This window comes from Colletes latitarsis, chromosome 12 (genome assembly GCF_051014445.1).
Source record: "Colletes latitarsis isolate SP2378_abdomen chromosome 12, iyColLati1, whole genome shotgun sequence".
Classification (NCBI taxonomy): Eukaryota; Metazoa; Arthropoda; class Insecta; order Hymenoptera; family Colletidae; genus Colletes; species Colletes latitarsis.
This window is the reverse complement of record NC_135145.1, coordinates 19,923,819-19,943,305: the sequence shown is the minus strand read 5'-3', so window position 1 is coordinate 19,943,305 and position 19,487 is coordinate 19,923,819. Positions and strand designations below refer to the sequence as shown.

Genomic DNA, 19,487 nt, shown 5'->3' with positions numbered 1-19,487 from the left:
ACGTGTGCAATAAATAATCTATCGTTACGCTTTCCGGGTGCGTTTTTCGCGGTTAATTAACGCTCGTAATTAGCGTTCCATTGTTAATAGCGTCTAATATTATGACACAATCATCTCCAGCTTATTTCCTTCGAATGTTCGGCATTCTCACGTGGCTCTTTCTGCGGGCAAAGTCGAGCATCGATTCTGTTTTAAATCGTTAATCAGAGCATGGCACCTGCATGGAAGCTCCGTAACATTTTTCGATATTTTTTAAACGGTGAGTTCGCAACAATTCGTGAAACGACTTTTCCAGGATTATTCGTTACACGGTAGGGTCGTTGTATTAGAATACACGTCGAAGATATTTCGTCCTCGAGTCAGGCGAATGTGGGACAGGTTCAGACGGTCAGAGAGAGAAACAGTCGGCCCACTTTGTTCGTGGGAAGAGGTTAGTTGTATCGGAAGCGATCGTCCGCCATCTTTTTACCAAATAACGTTCCGGATCGGATCGCCATCTTTCCACCAAATTTGTTGACAAGATGGCGGACGATAAACCACTGGGCCAAGTCAAGTCATTTTTATTCCAAATAACCGTCGTTTGAATAAATTTGTTGATAAGATGGCGGACGATAAACCACTGGGCCAAGTCAAATAATTTTTATTCCAAATAACCGTCGTTTGAATAAATTTGGTAACAAGATGGCGGACGATAAACCACTGGATCAAATCAAATAATTTGTATTCCAAATAACCGTCGTTTGAATAAATTTCGTAACAAAATGGCGGACGATAAACCATTAAACCAAGTCAAATAATTTTTATTCCAAATAACTGTCGTTTGAATAAATTTGGCGACAAGATGGCGGACGATAAACCATTAAACCAAGTCAAATAATTTTTATTCCAAATAACCGTCGTTTGAATAAATTTGTTGATAAGATGGCGGACGATAAACCACTGGGCCAAGTCAAGTCATTTTTATTCCAAATAACCGTCGTTTGAATAAATTTGTTGATAAGATGGCGGACGATAAACCACTGGGCCAAGTCGAATAATTTTTATTCCAAATAACTGTCGTTTGAATAAAGGTGACAAGATGGCGGACGATAAACCATTAAACCAAGTCAAATAATTTGTATTCCAAATAACCGTCGTTTGAATAAATTTGGTAACAAAATGGCGGACGATAAACTACTGAACCAAGTCAAATAAATTTTATCCCAAATAACCGTCGTTTGAATAAATTTGGTAACAAGATGGCGGACGATAAACTACTGAACCAAGTCAAATAATTTTTATCCCAAATAACCGTCGTTTGAATAAATTTGGTAACAAAATGGCGGACGATAAACTGCTGAACCAAGTCAAATAATTTTTATTCCAAATAGCTGTCGTTGAAATAGGTTATGTTACTTTTATTTCGTAATTAAAAATAAGTTTTCGTGATTGCAGAGAGCGAGCAGCGCAAAATGACGTCGAACGAGGATGGCGACCTGATCGATCTAGGGAACGAAGTGTGCGTGCCACGGGTGCCTGTCGAGGAGTTGTTGCCCGAGGAGCAGGAGCATCTTCTCGACGTGTGCCCGCCGAAATTGGAACAGACGCTCTCGCTGACCAGAAAGCAGGAGCAAGTGCACAGCGTGAGCGACAATGGCGACGTGTTGGTCACGCTGGGCCACGACCAGGTGGTGCCTATTCGCAAGAGGATCGACGTTGTTTCCTCCGATACGATAAAAAGGGTTCGCGACATCACCAGGAACTTGGAGCCAGTTATAAGGAAGACATGTTCCGATATTAACGAGGAGCATCAGGACACTGTGGACCATGGAACCGCGTCGAATCACGAAAAGCACGAGGATGAGACGTTCGAGGCCCAGGAAATCAACAACGCCTTCAACTTCCTCACGGAACTCGACGACGCAGAGGACCAGGTCGAGGCCAGCTACGATCGTCGCGACGACGTCGAGGACTCCCACGTGTCAGTGCTATTGACACGGTCGGAGAACGAGGATCTGTTGAGCTTCCATCGTGGATCGTCGCGGACCTTGAGTTGGAAAGCCCCGGATGGCTACTTCGTCCAAAAGGATAACGTCGATCTGGATAATCCGGCCTTCGAATTGTCCTCTAACTCCTCCAACATCTCGCGGAAGATCAGGTCCGTTTCCGCGGGTCACGAGCTCGAGGCAGGTGGCAAGCCAATCGTGAAGAAACGTTGCAAAGAAGAGGAGGCGTTTGGAAGAACGTCGTTTCAACGCACGCATCGCAAATCATGGACTGAGGGAACCAACAGCTTGAAGACTGGGTCCAAGGACGCTTTCCCTAGGTTCGACAGGTCCACCAGTTTGGGAGAGTACAACTGTGAACCGTCCACTTCCACCGTTGCTCATCGACAGTCCAGTTTCATCTCGAGGTACGAGTTATTGTACAGGATGAGGTTGAATTGTGGCGTCAGCTCCCGTACTTGCCGCCAGAGGGCTAAGCTCTTGAGTCTCTCGCAAGCGCTCGATCGAGTATTCAGTGTCGTAGAGTCTGAAGCAGGGCCTGTTAGGAAGCTTTATTGATCAGTTTCCTTAGCAAGCATGGGACCCAAACGCTCCCTTCTTCTTTCCTTACTATTTTTCTCGTTACCTCCAGCAAAGCAGCGCCACAATATGTAGAATGTTAAAAAGATGTGTATAATTTCATTGTAGCAAAGAAAATGTGCATCATTGCACTGAAGGGAACAGAAGAAGACAATAAAAGTCTCTATCGAGGAATTCAACCTTGTCTTGCACTACCAAGAGTAGTATTTCATAGCTTAGAAAAGAACTTGTAGCTTGTCCCAATTCATAGAATCATCTTGTACAGGATAATGTTGAATACGGTTTCTAAATGCAACACATCCTTGCATCTTCATACTTTCATATGTAGAATATTAAAAGTAGATGTATAAATTTCATTGTAGAGAAGCGAATGTGCTCATTGCACTGATGGAACAGAGAAAGAAAAACGATGATAACACTCCATAAGAAGACACAAATCTCTGTCGAGGAATTCAACCTTGTCTTGCACTACCAAGAGTAGTATTTCATAGCTTAGAAAAGAACTTGTAGCTTGTCCCAATTCATAGAATCATCTTGTACAGGATAATGTTGAATACGGTTTCCAAATGCAACACACCCTTGCATCTTCATACTTTCACATGTAGAATATTAAAAGTAGATGTATAAATTTCATTGTAGAGAAGCGAATGTGCTCATTGCACTGATGGATCAGAGAAAGAAAAACGATGATAACCCATGAGAAGACACAAGTCTCTGTCGAGGAATTCAACCTTGTCCTGCACCGAGAGTATAAGAATAGTGTCTCTCACCTTAGGAAAGAACTGTAGCTTTGTGACCCGGTTCATAGAATCGTCTTGTATAGCCTTTGTCGATGCTTTAGTTGTAAGCGTAATGGAAGTAAAAGTTACACTGCTATTATTATCTGTGAAGCGTGCAACGAATGATTTGCGTGATCGTAATACATTAGTACGCAGTGACGTAAAAGACAGGACCGATTATGAGTCAAGCGAGCGAGACGATCAAATGATATCTGTCGGGTTAAGAATCGGTAGGATTGGACACTAATTTTTGGGTAGCAAGAAGCATTAACTTGCAAGACACGCTTTGAAATGAAAAGAATACTTCTATAAAAGTCGCTCTCTAAATGAAATCACGCAAATTCGCAGGAACGTTAATAAAGAATTTATAGAACGTTATCGCGACGAATATATTTCACTGTAATTTAACAATTCGCGGTTATCTTGCGTCTATTAAGCGAAACCGTCCGTCAGCGTTCGTGTTCCTAATTAAAAAGACGAATTCGACCGTATCGTTAACGTTAGCTTTGTAGAAACTTATCAAAAAACCGTGGGCAGCGATAACGAGAATAAAAACAAGTCTGTTAACGGAAAGGGTAAAAGAAATCTCGTGAATTTTATCGCGCTTTGACAAATGGAAGGCGAAACATAATTTCAATAGCTTCAGTGCTTCCATTATGCAGTAATCTAAAAAAGATTGTTCAAACAAGCTCTCGACGTCGTCGTTGAGAAAGAATCGAAAGTTCTAAATGAGAGGGGCAATGAAAAGTGATGAATCTATAAGACAAATGTAATTTTAAAATACGTAAAGAAAACTTAGGTAGTATCATGAGGGGATGAACATTTGAAACGATCCTAGATTGAACGAAACATAATTTCAATAGCATCGCTGCTTCCATTATGCAGTAATCTAAAAAAGATTGTTCAAACAAGCTCTTGACGTCGTCGTTGAGAAAGAATCGAAAGTTCTAAATAAGAAAGACAATGAAAAGTGATGAATCTATAAGACAAATGTAATTTTAAAATAGGTAAAGAAAACTTAGATAGTATCATGAGGGGGTGAACGTTTGAAACGACCCTAGATTGAACGAAAAATAATTTTAATAGCTTCAGTGCTTCCATTATGCAGTAATCTAAAAAAGATTGTTCAAACAAGCTCTTGACGTCGTCGTTGAGAAAGAATCGAAAGTTCTAAATGAGAAAGACAATGAAAAGTGATGAATCTATAAGACAAATGTAATTTTAAAATACGTAAAGAAAACTTAGGTAGTATCATGAGGGGATGAACATTTGAAACGATCCTAGATTGAACGAAACATAATTTCAATAGCATCGCTGCTTCCATTATGCAGTAATCTAAAAAAGATTGTTCAAACAAGCTCTTGACGTCGTCGTTGAGAAAGAATCGAAAGTTCTAAATAAGAAAGACAATGAAAAGTGATGAATCTATAAGACAAATGTAATTTTAAAATAGGTAAAGAAAACTTAGATAGTATCATGAGGGGGTGAACGTTTGAAACGACCCTAGATTGAACGAAAAATAATTTTAATAGCTTCAGTGCTTCCATTATGCAGTAATCTAAAAAAGATTGTTCAAACAAGCTCTTGACGTCGTCGTTGAGAAAGAATCGAAAGTTCTAAATGAGAAAGACAATGAAAAGTGATGAATCTATAAGACAAATGTAATTTTAAAATAGGTAAAGAAAACTTAGATAATGTCATGAGGGGGTGAACATTTGAAACGACCCTAGATTGAACGAAACATAATTTCAATAGCTTCAGTGCTTCCATTATGCAGTAATCTAAAAAAGATTGTTCAAACAAGCTCTCGACGTCGTCGTTGAGAAAGAATCGAAAGTTCTAAATGAGAGGGGCAATGAAAAGTGATGAATCTATAAGACAAATGTAATTTTAAAATAGGTAAAGAAAACTTAGATAGTATCATGAGGGGATGAACATTTGAAACGACCCTAGATTGAACGAAACATAATTTCAATAGCTTGAGTGCTTCCATTATGCAGTAATCTAGAAAAGATTGTTCAAACAAGCTCTCGACGTCGTCGTTGAGAAATAATCAAAAGTTCTAAATGAGAGGGGCAATGAAAAGTGATGAATCTATAAGATAAATGTAATTTTAAAATAGATAAAGAAAACTTAGATAATGTCATGAGGGGGTGAACGTTTGAAACGACCCTAGATTGAACGATAGGCGGATGTGAGGTGCGGGTGGCACTCACGGGGATCGAATGGAACGGTGGAAAAGCCTTTTGTACGTGCGGTCTCGCATCGGATCCCGGTAAGGGGAATACGTTGCACGACAAGAGCGAACAGCCGGAAGTAGTGCCACGAGAGTCGTGCGCGAGAAGTGTGGATCCAAGTCGGCTCGACGAGCAGATCCCCGAAGTGGCACGTGCAGCCACGCCTGAGAAACAAAGGAGTTTAGAACTTTCGCCGTACGACCTGCCGTACGCTGTTCATTTAGGGCACGATTGTTTCTCTACGGCGACCATAGGGCGTCCAATCCCATCTCAAAACCTCATAGCCTCATCCAAAATAGTATCAAAGGCACCATGACCTGTATGTTCAAGTAATATTGGATTTACAGGCATTAATTGCTTGTACTTTTATTGAAAGATGTTAAAAATTGATACAGGTTGATCATTGTATCAGTATCACAGATATTTGATCTGTGACTCTACTGTTAGAGACTTAAACTTTCATATAGCCCTCTTTTAATTTATTCTCTGCCAAGCTTAAATTGTATGAAGTTTGTGGGGATTCTATGAATCTAGTGTTAGAGACATTAGCTCTTGGATATTGTATAAGTGGACCTCAAACTTTCATACAGCCTTCTTTTAATTCATTCTCTGCCAAGCTTAAATTGTATGAGGTTATTCCTGTTGCATTCCTGTTTTGAGTGTTATTGCTTATCCAAGTTCTGTTATTTCTTGATAGGTATATTTTATCATAAATAGTTGGTTACATACATAAAATTAAGTATACTCGTGGTGGCTGTGGGTACACTTTTATATTTATATTTGTGGTTACAAAAGTTTCACAGATTCAAAGGGGTTTATATAGTAACTAGACTGTGGATGTTTAAATACTTAAAGTAAGATACAAAGTACTATATATACATAACTTCTATAAAGCTACCAATGCATTAATCCTATTAATACAAATACGAGCTTGATTCACAGTTTAGTTATAACTTTTGTAAGCTACCACGAGTATATTCCATCGGTCCAAACATCCACTGAGAAATCATCAAAGATCGTCCATTTGAAAATCGCGCGAATGAAATAAAGATGGCGTCCGTTTTCCAGCTTTTCGAGGGAGGATGACCTGGACACGAGCCCCGAGGACGGATGTTCCGAGTGTTCGGAAGTAGATTGGTCGTGGCTGGAGGAAGTGGAGTGCCCGCGGCCCACGGAGTCGTCGTCGGCGCCCGTTGCGGTCGACGCGGTTCAGGAGACCACCGAGCAACACCGAGGGGGGAGCGCATCCCCCACCAGCGAAAGCGCAAGGCGCAGGCGCGGCTGCGAGCATCGTGCTACCGATGCGGGCTGCAGTGCCGCGATGTCCGTCTCCGGGACGGCAAAGTCCTTGGTGGTCGGTGGTTCGCGATGGTCGACCTCCGACCCGTTGCCCGATCGTAACGAGGACACCGATCAGGATGAGGCGACGCGCTGCAACGCAGCCAACGAGTCCGTCGGCCGCGAGAACGCGACGACGGTGGTGAATTCGTGGGTCAGGGCGTCCATGAGACGTTTGCGGCACTTGAGACTACCGGAAGGCATCGAGAGACAGCGCAGCGGCGACGCGAATAATCGTCGCGGGGCCATCGTCTCCGCGCCCAACTCTCTGCCGGACATCGCGCTGATCGCCCCGGAGATCCTCGCCGCGCAGACGAACGGCACTTCCGGTACCCTCCTCAGGCCCTCCAGCGCCCCCGTGAGGAACGTGAACAGTTCCAACGCCGTGCCGCCGCGACGGGGTGGCAGACAGTTCAGGGGAAGTCGATCGCAAGCCACGCGGAGTCGCGACGTGTCTTCGAGGCAAAGCAGCGTTCTGTCGACGACCACCGGCAGTGACACCACCACCTCGGGAACGACGACGTGCTCCAGCTCTTTCGGCGGTGCTTCCACGAGCCCACCTTCCAGCACGGTGACCAGTCCGCAGCGAATCGCTTCCAGACGGTGAGTCCTTCTTATCTTTGCCGAATTCGCCGTTTCCGGGAACGTTTACCCGGCAATTGTTTCGTTAACGACTTCCTAGAGATCAATTAGACGCTGAAACCGCGTTTGGTCCTCTTTCGGTCAATCCTCTTGCCACACGCGCACCGGAAACGGGAATCGGCTTAACGAGTTTGCCGTTGCTCGTTGCTCGTCCAAGCCTGACACTGCTTGCGTTTCGGATCCCTCTTACGCAAACCGTCGATACACTTCGTGGGCAAGGCGTTAGGAAATTAATCCAGAAAATTACTTCCACGAGCTTTCTTGCGCGGGATTCCACCCGTCCGCCATTACGTTTTTACTTTACCGCGAAATAACGGTGAGTTTCGAAAATCGTTGATATCGAAGGCAACGAGGATGGGGACCTCGAGTTATTTAATTATTGTCTTCATAAACATTCGACGACTACGGTCGGACGTGTAGACCCCGGAGGGCCCGCGTGTCGAGAATAATTGACGAGAGTTGCGACAGCTCCTCGTGCACCATCACGGCTGGTTATACGCGCTTTACATTTCCGCCATGAGTTGACGCAACGTGTTACCGCGACGCGCGTCTGACAATCAAATTGAACACGGTCTTCTTCCCCGTCGATTAATAATTTTCCGTTATGCGCCGCGGCATCGAAGATCGATGCGTCCCTAAATTATTCGTCGCGCCATCGCGACTCGAGACGTCGAACAGCAACTAAAGTTCACTATTTCGTATCGTCTGGCATTTATCGTTGTTACAAACATTGTTCAATATATATTTTTCGTTCACTTTTTATTTTTTTCGATACATTTTATTGTTGTTATCAGTTCTTACATTTAGTTTACATTTTTAATGTTATCTTGATAGGTTAGGTTAAGCTGGACTTATTATATAGTAGAGATGATAACTATAATTAATTTTGCTTTCAAGTAACAATTTTTTTATTTCACAATCATCTTTTGAGATTCTTTCTAGCATTTCTTCGACATTCGACGCCATATTGTTTCTGAAGAAAGACATTAGTGTAAACAGTTTTCTTCTGTAGGTGTTTCAGACTATATTAACTTTACTTTTGAGTATAAATTATTCATTTTTGTATTAACTTCTTTCTCTCTTGAACTCTTAATATAACCTATTTACTGCATATTCTTCTTTTGAGATTCTTTTCATCATTTTGTCCACATTCGACGCCATATTGTTTCTGAAGAAAGGCATTAGTGTAAACAGTTTTCTTCTGTAGGTGTTTCAGACTATATTAACTTTACTTTTGAGTATAAATTATTCATTTTTGTATTAACTTCTTTCTCTCTTGAACTCTTAATATAACCTATTTACTGCATATTCTTCTTTTGAGATTCTTTCCTGCATTTCTTCCATATTCGACGCCATACTGTTTCTGAAGGAAGACATCAGCGTAAATAACATTCCTCCGTAGGTGTTTCAGACTATTAACTTTGTTTTGAATAAAAATTTTTCTTTTAAGATTCTTTTCATCATTTTGTCCACATTCGACGCCATATTATTTCTGAAAAAAGACATTAGTGTAAACAGTTTTCTTCTGTAGGTGTTTCAGACTATATTAACTTTACTTTTGAGTATAAATTATTCATTTTTCTATTAACTTCTTTCTCTCTTGATTTCTTCATATAACCTATTTACTGCATGCTCTTCTTTTGAGATTCTTTCCAGCATTTCTTCCATATTCGACGCCATATTGTTTCTGAAGGAAGACATTAGCGTAAATAACATTCCTATGTAGGTATTTCAGACTCTATTAACTTTGCTTTTGAATAAAAATTTTTCTTTTAAGATTCTTTTCATCATATTTTCCACATTCGACGCCATATTGTTTTTGAAAGACAACATTAGTGTACAGTTTTCTTCTGTAGGTGTTTCAGACTATATTAACTTTACTTTTGAGTATAAATTATTCATTTTTGTATTAACTTCTTCCTCTCTTGAACTCTTAATATAACCTATTTAGTCCATATTCTTCTTTTGAGATTTTATCCAGAATTTCTTCCATATTCGACGCCATATTGTTTCTGAAGGAAGACATCAGCGTAAATAACATTCCTCCGTAGGTGTTTCGGACTCTATTAACTTTGCTTTTGAATACAAATTTTTCTTTTAAGATTCTTTTCATCATTTTTCCCACATTCGACGCCATATTGTTTCTGAAGAGGAACATTGCTCTAAATAATTGTCCTGTAGATATTTCGATGATACAGATACCAAATTTAATTTTTTTTAAAAAAATAAGCCTGAAATCCGATTGGAAAAATCTTCCCGCGCGTCTCTGGAGAGTTTTTCCCTCGGGGACAGCGTAATATCGGAAGATCGCTGCGGATACGGAAATCGTTGTCGCGCGTTTCGGACAACAATCCGTGAGAAAAAGCGCGGTAGACGATGTTGCGTGCGATTCGATCGAGTCCGCGAGGGTCGATGATCTCGATTGCTCGGAGATTGTTTCGCCGTCGATGAACCGTGTAACCTGTTGCGCAATCCACGATCTAGCGTCGTGGAGCAAGATCTCCCGACGCAGAGAAGTCTCGCGTTCCTCCATCGTCGACGTGAGAAAATTCCACGATTCGAGTCTCCGTAAAATAGTTAAACTTTTCGACTTAAACACGATTCTATTAAGATTCGATTCACGTGCAAGATATTTTTATTTTATCAGGTGCAGAGTTAGGTTAGGTTATAATACTTTTAATGTGTGCCGCGCCATTGTGTTGTCGGCGCGATATGGTAAGCGACAAAGAATCTTCAAAGGATGCCGATACCTTTGTAATTATACCGCATTTTTAAACGGTGTCGAACCTTCGAGATGTCGGTGTTCTATTTAACAAAACCCGTACATCGAAATATATTCGTTATCGTTGACGTGTGGCCATCATTTTGTTTTATTCGTTCTCCGAATCTCCGGGTTGCCCTCTACGCATCGATTGTAATTGTATACGGTTGGAGGCGCGCGTGTCGTTGAACGAGGGAGATTAGCGTCGCCGCCCGTCATTCTAGCCGGTTTAGCAGAGTCCGTGGAACGGTTTCTCCGTCAATGAACAGCGCAAGCGACGCGTTTCTTACAAGCGTCGTAGATCCGGGGCTTCGTCGATTAACCGGCTGCAGACGGTTACCGGGAATCGAGAAAGTTCAAAGGAACGATCGTTTTCCGGGCCGTGACCGTCGTATCGAAACGATATCACGCGAACTTATTCCATTGATGTCCAATCTGCACGCATAGTTACCGCGAAGAATCGTTTGTTGGACCTATTATGCCAAGCAACTAACCGTGCGCAGTTACATTTGCATCCGCTGCTTCCAATATCGTGCATTTTACTTGAATCGTGGGGGTCGAAACTCAACATCGTTAATCGTCGTTTTTTAGGTTATGTAAAAACTTTCATACTGCTTTGTGAATTAAAATTAAATTTTTACTTGAATCGTGGAAGTCGAAACTCAACATTGTTAATCGTTGTTTTTTAGGTTATGTAAAAACTTCCGTACTGCTTCGAGAAAATTAACGTGAATTAAAATTAAATTTTTAATCGAATCGTGGGGGTCGAACGAAACTCAACATTGTTGATCGTCATTTTTTAGGTTATGTAAAAACTTTCGTACTGCTTCGAGAAAAGTAACTTGAATTAATATTAAATTTTTACTCGAATCGTGGGGGTCGAACGAAACTCAACATTGTTAATCGTCGTTTTTTAGGTTATGTAAAAACTTTCGTACTGCTTCGAGAAAATTAACGTGAATTAATATTAAATTTTTACTCGAATCGTGGGGGTCGAACGAAACTCAACATTGTTGATCGTCGTTTTTTAGGTTATGTAAAAACTTTCGTACTGCTTCGAGAAAAGTAACTTGAATTAAAATTAAATTTTTACTCGAATCGTGGGGGTCGAACGAAACCCAACATTGTTGATCGTCATTTTTTAGGTTATGTAAAAACTTCCGTATTGCTTCGAGAAAATTAACTTGAATTAAAATTAAATTTTTACTTGAATCGTGGGGGTCGAAACTCAACATTATTAACCGTCAGTTTTTAGGTTATGTAAAAACTTTCATACTGCTTTGAGAAATTAAAGTGAATTAAAATTAAATTTTTACTTGAATCGCAGGGGTCGAACGAAACTCAACATTGTTAACCGTCGTTTTTTAGGTTATGTAAAAACTTTCGTACTGCTTTGAGAAAATTAACGTGAATTAAAATTAAATTTTTACTCGAATCGTGGGGGTCGAACGAAACTCAACATTGTTGATCGTCGTTTTTTAGGTTATGTAAAAACTTTCATACTGCTTTGCGAATTAAAATTAAATTTTTACTTGAATCGTGGAAGTCGAAACTCAACATTGTTAATCGACATTTTTTAGGTTATGTAAAAACTTTCATACTGCTTTGAGAAATTAAAGTGAATTAAAATTAAATTTTTACTTGAATCGCAGGGATCGAACGAAACTCAACATTGTTGATCGTCATTTTTTAGGTTATGTAAAAACTTTCGTACTGCTTTGAGAAAATTAACTGGAATTAAAATTAAATTTTTACTTGAATCGTGGGGGTCGAAACTCAACATTATTAACCGTCATTTTTTAGGTTATGTAAAAACTTTCGTACTGCTTCGAGAAAATTAACGTGAATTAAAATTAAATTTTTACTTGAATCGCAGGGGTCGAACGATACTTTACATCGTTGATCGTTGTTTTTTAGGTTATGTAAAAACTTTCGTACTGCTTCGAGAAAATTAACGTGAATTAAAATTAAATTTTTAATCGAATCGTGGGGGTCGAAACTCAACATTATTAACCGTCATTTTGTAGGTTATGTAAAAACTTTCATACTGCTTTGAGAAATTAAAGTGAATTAAAATTAAATTTTTACTTGAATCGCAGGGGTCGAACGATACTTTACATCGTTGATCGTTGTTTTTTAGGTTATGTAAGAATTTTCACACTGCTTTGGGGAAAATTAAACTTGCTACTTGAAGTTAAGTTGGTTGTGAACGTGAACGTGTCTAAAATTAATTGTTTACTGCTGAAATTTATGGGCAGAGTTTGACAATGTTTGTAGGAGAGAATAAGTGCCCTTGGAATTTCGAACCCTTTGTCCAACCACTGTCCGCCATTTTGAGAATTGTATTTACGAATATTTGTTCAAACAGTTGCCTCCTTTGCCAGTTATTAACATATTCGAGAGTGTGGTCGCGTTTCCGCGTACTCTCGTATGCAAATACGAGGATAGAACGTGTAATTGTCTCGATTCTTAAACAATGAGAGTCGTTTTTGGGTCAGTGGTAGTACGGGAACGCGCGGCTTCAGGTCAACGGTACTGCCTGATGTGGTTTCCTTAACGGTACACTGCTGTAATAATCACGGTTTCATCCTTTTCAAAGTTTCATAATTGACACGATCTTTTCACCGAAAGACCTCGTCACTCTGGAAACTAATCGAAACGTTTCTAACGGATCAGTGTGTCCCGGATACGAGTCTTTCGAAGCCTTTTCCATCGAGAATTGAATATTACATTAATACTAATTTACAATTCTCGATCTATGTATTTATATACTAGCGTCTATGCTACGAGTAATATAAAGGTAGATGCTTAATAAAATTCGTTCTGCGACGTCCTAGAAAGCTTTTGGAAGCGTGGGTCAGGAGTGACCCGTCCTCAGCATCGCGACTCGATCGATGTATTTATATATTAACAGTAATAGAAAGATAGAAGTTTGATAACAATTCGTTCTGCAATGTCCAGGAGGCTTATTGAAAGCGTGGGTCAGGAGTGACCCATCCTCACCTTCGCGACTCGATCGGTGTATTTATATATTAACAGTAATATCAAAATACAAGTTTGCTAACAATTCGTTTTATGACGTTCTAAGACGCTTTTGAAAGGGTGGGTCAAAAGTGACCCGTCCTCATCATCTCAACTCGATCGATGTATTTATATATTCGATGTATTTTTATATTAACAGTAATATAAAGATGCAAGTTTGCTAAAAATTCATTCTCTAACGTACCAAGATGTTTTTAAAAGCGTGGGTCAAAAGTGACCCGTCCTCACCATCTCAACTCGATCGATGTATTTATATATTAACAGTAATATAAACACACAAGTTTGCTAAAAATTCATTCTCTAACGTACCAAGATGTTTTTAAAAGCGTGGGTCAAAAGTGACCCGTCCTCACCATCTCAACTCGATCGATGTTTTTATATATTAACAGTAATATAAACACGCAAGTTTGCTAAAAATTCGTTCTCTAACGTACCAGGATGTTTTTAAAAGCGTGGGTCAAAAGTGACCCGTTCTCACCATCTCAACTCGATCGATGTTTTTATATATTAACAGTAATATAAACACACAAGTTGGCTAAAAATTCGTACTGTGACTTCTCAGGACGTTTCAAGAAGCGTGGGTCAAAAGTGACCCGTCCTCATCATCTCGACTCGACTGTTAATCTGCAATCTGTTCGATGCAAAGGAGCATTTATATCGTTTATAACAATTATTTACGTTCATTGTCGGCACAGCGCTAAAATCTGGCCACTTATTGTGAAACAAACGTATGCTCAGCGCTAGCATACACGTACACCACGAACATTTGTTCTTATTGATTATTTCCCGAGCGAAGCCGTTGCCTCTGTTCCAAGTCCACCTCGACGGTATTCGTAACACCGACGCCAATTGTCGTGTACGGTCTAACGATTTTTTCTTATCAACAAGGGCGAACGAAACACAGCAACTTCGATGTTTTCTAACAATCGTACCCATTAATTTATTTGTTTCTCTCGAAAGAAAATAACACGTTTCGTTCGACGTTTCAAAAAATACTGCGATAAATTTTGTATTTGCGCAGTTTACATTTCGTCGACGTGTTACGGAATCTCTCGAATTCGTGCATCGAGCAAAGCGAGAAAAATAAATGGAGATTAATTCGGGATGTTTGACCGTGGAAAAGAAAGCGTACGAAAATTTCCAGCGTCGTGGAAACATCGAGATAACGCTGCTCTTCTCGTAGAATCTGACGTTGGAAGGCAGCAAGATTCATCGTATTCGTAGTTGTTGTTAACGAGTGGGCAACCGGTTTTCTCTTACCTACGGTCCCTGTGACTTTGTTGCCTGAACTTTCCCTGAGAATTTTAAACGCTTTTTTCGGTTCTGAAATGAATTATCTATGCAAGGTTAATAGATCTCTCGTTTTTAAACATTTTGTTAACTTTGAAAAATGTCTACAAACGTTCGAGGAGCTGATTTGGAAGCTTTGAAAGTTTTGAGAATCTCGCAATTTTTATTTTTAGAAAATTTCTATCGAAATGGCTAGTGTCTATAGACGTCGATACGTTTATCGAGCTGTGGTTGCCAGAATATTTGGAGAAAGTTGGAAACGCTAGGTGCAGCTACGGATACGAGCCAATTACAGAAGTTTGACAAGCGCCATTGTTCGAGCGCGATGAACTTCCTTTCGTGACGTTTCCGTGTCAGCAGGAATGACTTTACCCGGAATAATCGAAAAACTGGCATAGTATCGTCCAGCAGACGATACACCTCCTGTACCGAGACAAACCGTACGGTTCGATAATGGCGATTAACTAGAGCGAGACGATACGTGGTATAAGTCTCGAAGACTTGGAAACGTCTTAAATTAGCACGTGCGCGTGTTTATTATTTTTTTTTTTGAGACGATAATAGCCAGCTCGAAATAAAAGACGTCGCTTGTCCGTTTTCTCGTGTATTAAAGTTTAGAAAGTGTGTATATTTTCGACGAACGCATTTCTCGGAAGGTGTCTTCTCGATTTGACGAAATGGCGCCGAAACTTGGCGCGAAATTCGAATGAAAAATAATAACTAATCTTCTAAACGTATTTGCAAGATATTCTATAATCGAAATTTGCATATTTATTCGACTAAAGCAATCCTCTATTTAAAATTCCTACTTAAAACATTCTCCTGCATAGCGTTAAAAATAATTCTCGTAGTAATTTATGCGTTGACTCATAATAGCACGAAAACAAGTCACGAAACAATTTATAAGCTCTTTAACATTAGCAAGAACTCAATCCACGTCCAGAAATAGCTTTGTCACTCGTTAAACAAAATGGCGCCGAAACTTGGCGCGAAATTCGAATGAAAAATAATAAATAATCTTCTAAACGTATTTGCAAGATATTCTATAATCGAAATTTGCATATTTATACGACTAAAGCAATCCTCTATTTAAAATTCCTACTTAAAACATTCTCCTGCATAGCGTTAAAAATAATTCTCGTAGTAATTTATGCGTTGACTCATAATAGCACGAAAACAAGTCACGAAACAATTTATAAGCTCTTTATCATTAGCAAGAACTCTATCCACGACCAGAAATAGCTTTGTCACTCGTTAAACAAAATGGCGCCGAAACTTGGCGCGAAATTCGAATGAAAAATAATAAATAATCTTCTAAACGTATTTGCAAGATATTCTACAATCGAAATTTGCATATTTATACGACTAAAGCAATCCTCTATTTAAAATTCCTACTTAAAACATTCTCCTGCATAGCGTTAAAAATAATTCTCGTAGTAATTTATGCGTTGACTCATAATAGCACGAAAACAAGTCACGAAACAATTTATAAGCTCTTTAACATTAGCAAGAACTCAATCCACGTCCAGAAATAGCTTTGTCACTCGTTAAACAAAATGGCGCCGAAACTTGGCGCGAAATTCGAATGAAAAATAATAAATAATCTTCTAAACGTATTTGCAAGATATTCTATAATCGAAATTTGCATATTTATTCGACTACAGCAATCCTCTATTTAAAATTCCTACTTAAAACATTCTCCTGCATAGCGTTAAAAATAATTCTCGTAGTAATTTATGCGTTGACTCATAATAGCACGAAAACAAGTCACGAAACAATTTATAAGCTCTTTAACATTAGCAAGAACTCAATCCACGTCCAGAAATAGCTTTGTCACTCGTTAAACAAAATGACGCCGAAACTTGGCGCGAAATTCGAATGAAAAATAATAACTAATCTTCTAAACGTATTTGCAAGATATTCTATAATCGAAATTTGCATATTTATACGACTAAAGCAATCCTCTATTTAAAATTCCTACTTAAAACATTCTCCTGCATAGCGTTAAAAATAATTCTCGTAGTAATTTATGCGTTGACTCATAATAGCACGAAAACAAGTCACGAAACAATTTATAAGCTCTTTATCATTAGCAAGAACTCAATCCACGTCCAGAAATAGCTTTGTCACTCGTTAAACAAAATGGCGCCGAAACTTGGCGCGAAATTCGAATGAAAAATAATAAATAATCTTCTAAACGTATTTGTAAGATATTCTATAATCGAAATTTGCATATTTATATGACTAAAGCAATCCTCTATTTAAAATTCCTACTTAAAACATTCTCCTGCATAGCGTTAAAAATAATTCTCGTAGTAATTTATGCGTTGACTCATAATAGCACGAAAACAAGTCACGAAACAATTTATAAGCTCTTTAACATTAGCAAGAACTCAATCCACGTCCAGAAATAGCTTTGTCACTCGTTAAACAAAATGGCGCCGAAACTTGGCGCGAAATTCGAATGAAAAATAATAACTAATCTTCTAAACGTATTTGCAAGATATTGTATAATCGAAATTTGCATATTTATACGACTAAAGCAATCCTCTATTTAAAATTCCTACTTAAAACATTCTCCTGCATAGCGTTAAAAATAATTCTCGTAGTAATTTATGCGTTGACTCATAATAGCACGAAAACAAGTCACGAAACAATTTATAAGCTCTTTAACATTAGCAAGAACTCAATCCACGTCCAGAAATAGCTTTATCACTCGTTAAAATTACAATAGAAAAAATAGGAATTTTTTTTTTTAACTTTGGAAGTAATTCATGTTTATTGAATATTCGATTTTAGCGAACGTTTATAGTAGAGCGAATGATACAGTAGACTCGGTTAAACGCGCGGTCAACGATCGTCTGATTGCAAATGGCGAATTGCAAGACCGTTTTATGTCTCACATAAAATTGGTCTGTAATTTGGGTTAAAGAAGCCGGTGCGTATTTGTTATTGTAAAGATCGTTTTCAATTGCTAGCGGCTTATGTGTACACACGTTCTCGCCGTGTGGTGACGCACACGTCCGCGTAACCGTAATAAGTGCAAGTATGGGCGTGCACGTTTATGTGCTTCCCCTCCCCTCTCTTTTCTCGTTTCTCTTTTCTCCGGTGGCGTTGTAGTGGCCAGAGTGCGTGGCTCCGGTTCACCTTCCTACGCGCTATCATTGTCTGCTGCACGTTGAATGCACTGAAACACTGACAGCAACTCGAGTCACCAGTGCCCATTTGCGAGATTTGGTACCTTGGACTCTTCAAATCCCTGTTTGAAATGGCTCCAAAGTTCTGAATACTTCAAAACCACGATTCAAAGAAGATTTCGATATGTTAATAACTATTTTCACTCTAGAAAAAGTTTGGATAAAATCTCTCCTCGCAAATGCATTTTAATTGGACTGTACAGAAATTCACAGTTTTCTCTAAACGTAATAATAATTCGTATCGAAAGTTATTATTGTCGGGGAGATTAATTTTATATTGCAAATATGGAAAACGACATTCCTGTATGGATTAATCTCGCGGCGAAGAGAAATTAAAACGGTTCCTGGTAGAATTGGCGTAATCGACATTACGGTGCCCGTAAATCCCATTAGATCCAAGCCTCGAGGATACAATCACGACATACCGTTAAAATCGTAATAGGAAAATCATCGAGATGAGGCCTCGTTTCGATTAGAACGCGAAACACGCGAGCGTGTTCGATATCACAAAGAATAACCGCGTTCTTTAAGAACGATTAGAAAAACGGATAAATGACGTGTATATAGTTTGAGTAATCCAGGTAGTCGTTAAGCGGAACGCTTTAAAAAAAAAAAAAAGAAAAAAAAATGATTATTCGATACGATTGATATTCGAAGCTGTTCCCTTGAAAGCTTTAATTACTCGATAACGACGCGTATGATCGTAAAGCGAACTTTATGGCGCGGTTGCATCGCGATCAAAACCAAAGAAGAGGCCGGCGTAATTACGCGGACGCAAGAAGCGGCGAGGCAAAACTTAACGAGCGTTGCGATAATTGTTATATTGTACTGGAAAGAAACAGCTGATTTTCGAATAATATCGTTCCGCGGTTTGATCCATAAACGGGGAATCTATTAGCAGTACTTTCGATTTTTCTACTCGTTAGACACCTTCAAGGATAGTGCAAAAGGCGCGAAAAGTCTTTTTTCGTCCTTCTGAATCGCTTTTATCCTTCGCGCTAGTCGCCATCTTGGATGCTTTGTTTCGCAATTTGCGCGCGCAACAATTGTTTTTAGAGTTCGAAATTGTATGTTGCACCTTGTCTCTTTCGTACTAGATTTCAACAGTTCTGTAAAAAAATAAAGATACACGTTCCTTTTATTGCAATGAAACGCTGTGAAAATACCGCTAACATTCATTGTTTGCAATTGAAAATGTAATTTCAGGCTGAAAAGTCTTGTTTTGTCCTTCCTGTTAGTCGCCATCTTGTTTCCTTCGATACACAATTTGCGCGCGTAACAATTGTTTGTAGAGTTCGAGAATGTATGTTGCACCTTGTCTCTTTCGTACTAGATTTCAACAGTTCCGTAAAAAAATAAAGACACACGTTCCTTTTATTGCAATGAAACGCTGTGAAAATACCGCTAACATTCATTGTTTGCAATTGAAAATGTAATTTCAGGCTGAAAAGTCTTGTTTTGTCCTTCGTGTTAGTCGCCATCTTGTTTCCTTCGATACACAATTTGCGTGCGTAACAATTGTTTGTAGAGTTCGAGAATGTATGTTGCACCTTGTCTCTTTCGTATTAGATTTCAACAGTTCTGTAAAAAAATAAAGATACACGTTCCTTTTATTGCAATGAAACGCTGTGAAAATA

At 39.2% G+C, this 19,487-nt stretch overlaps 1 protein-coding gene across 5 annotated transcripts in view; it reads left to right on the top strand.

The window, feature by feature from the left end:
• Positions 1–19,487, top strand: part of LOC143348727 (sodium-dependent transporter bedraggled-like) — a 60,854-nt gene that overhangs the window by 4,871 nt on the left and 36,496 nt on the right. For 3 of the 5 annotated variants that reach the window (XM_076779316.1, XM_076779320.1, XM_076779317.1), the window contains exons 2-3: positions 1,435–2,392; positions 6,649–7,521. In XM_076779316.1, coding sequence (XP_076635431.1) covers positions 1,452–2,392; positions 6,649–7,521 — 1,814 coding nt within the window. In that variant the 5' untranslated portion in view covers positions 1,435–1,451. Of the gene's footprint in view, positions 1–249; positions 260–353; positions 431–1,434; positions 2,393–6,648; positions 7,522–19,487 lie in introns of those variants that run through there. The other 2 variants (XM_076779318.1, XM_076779319.1) reach the window with 2 other exon arrangements.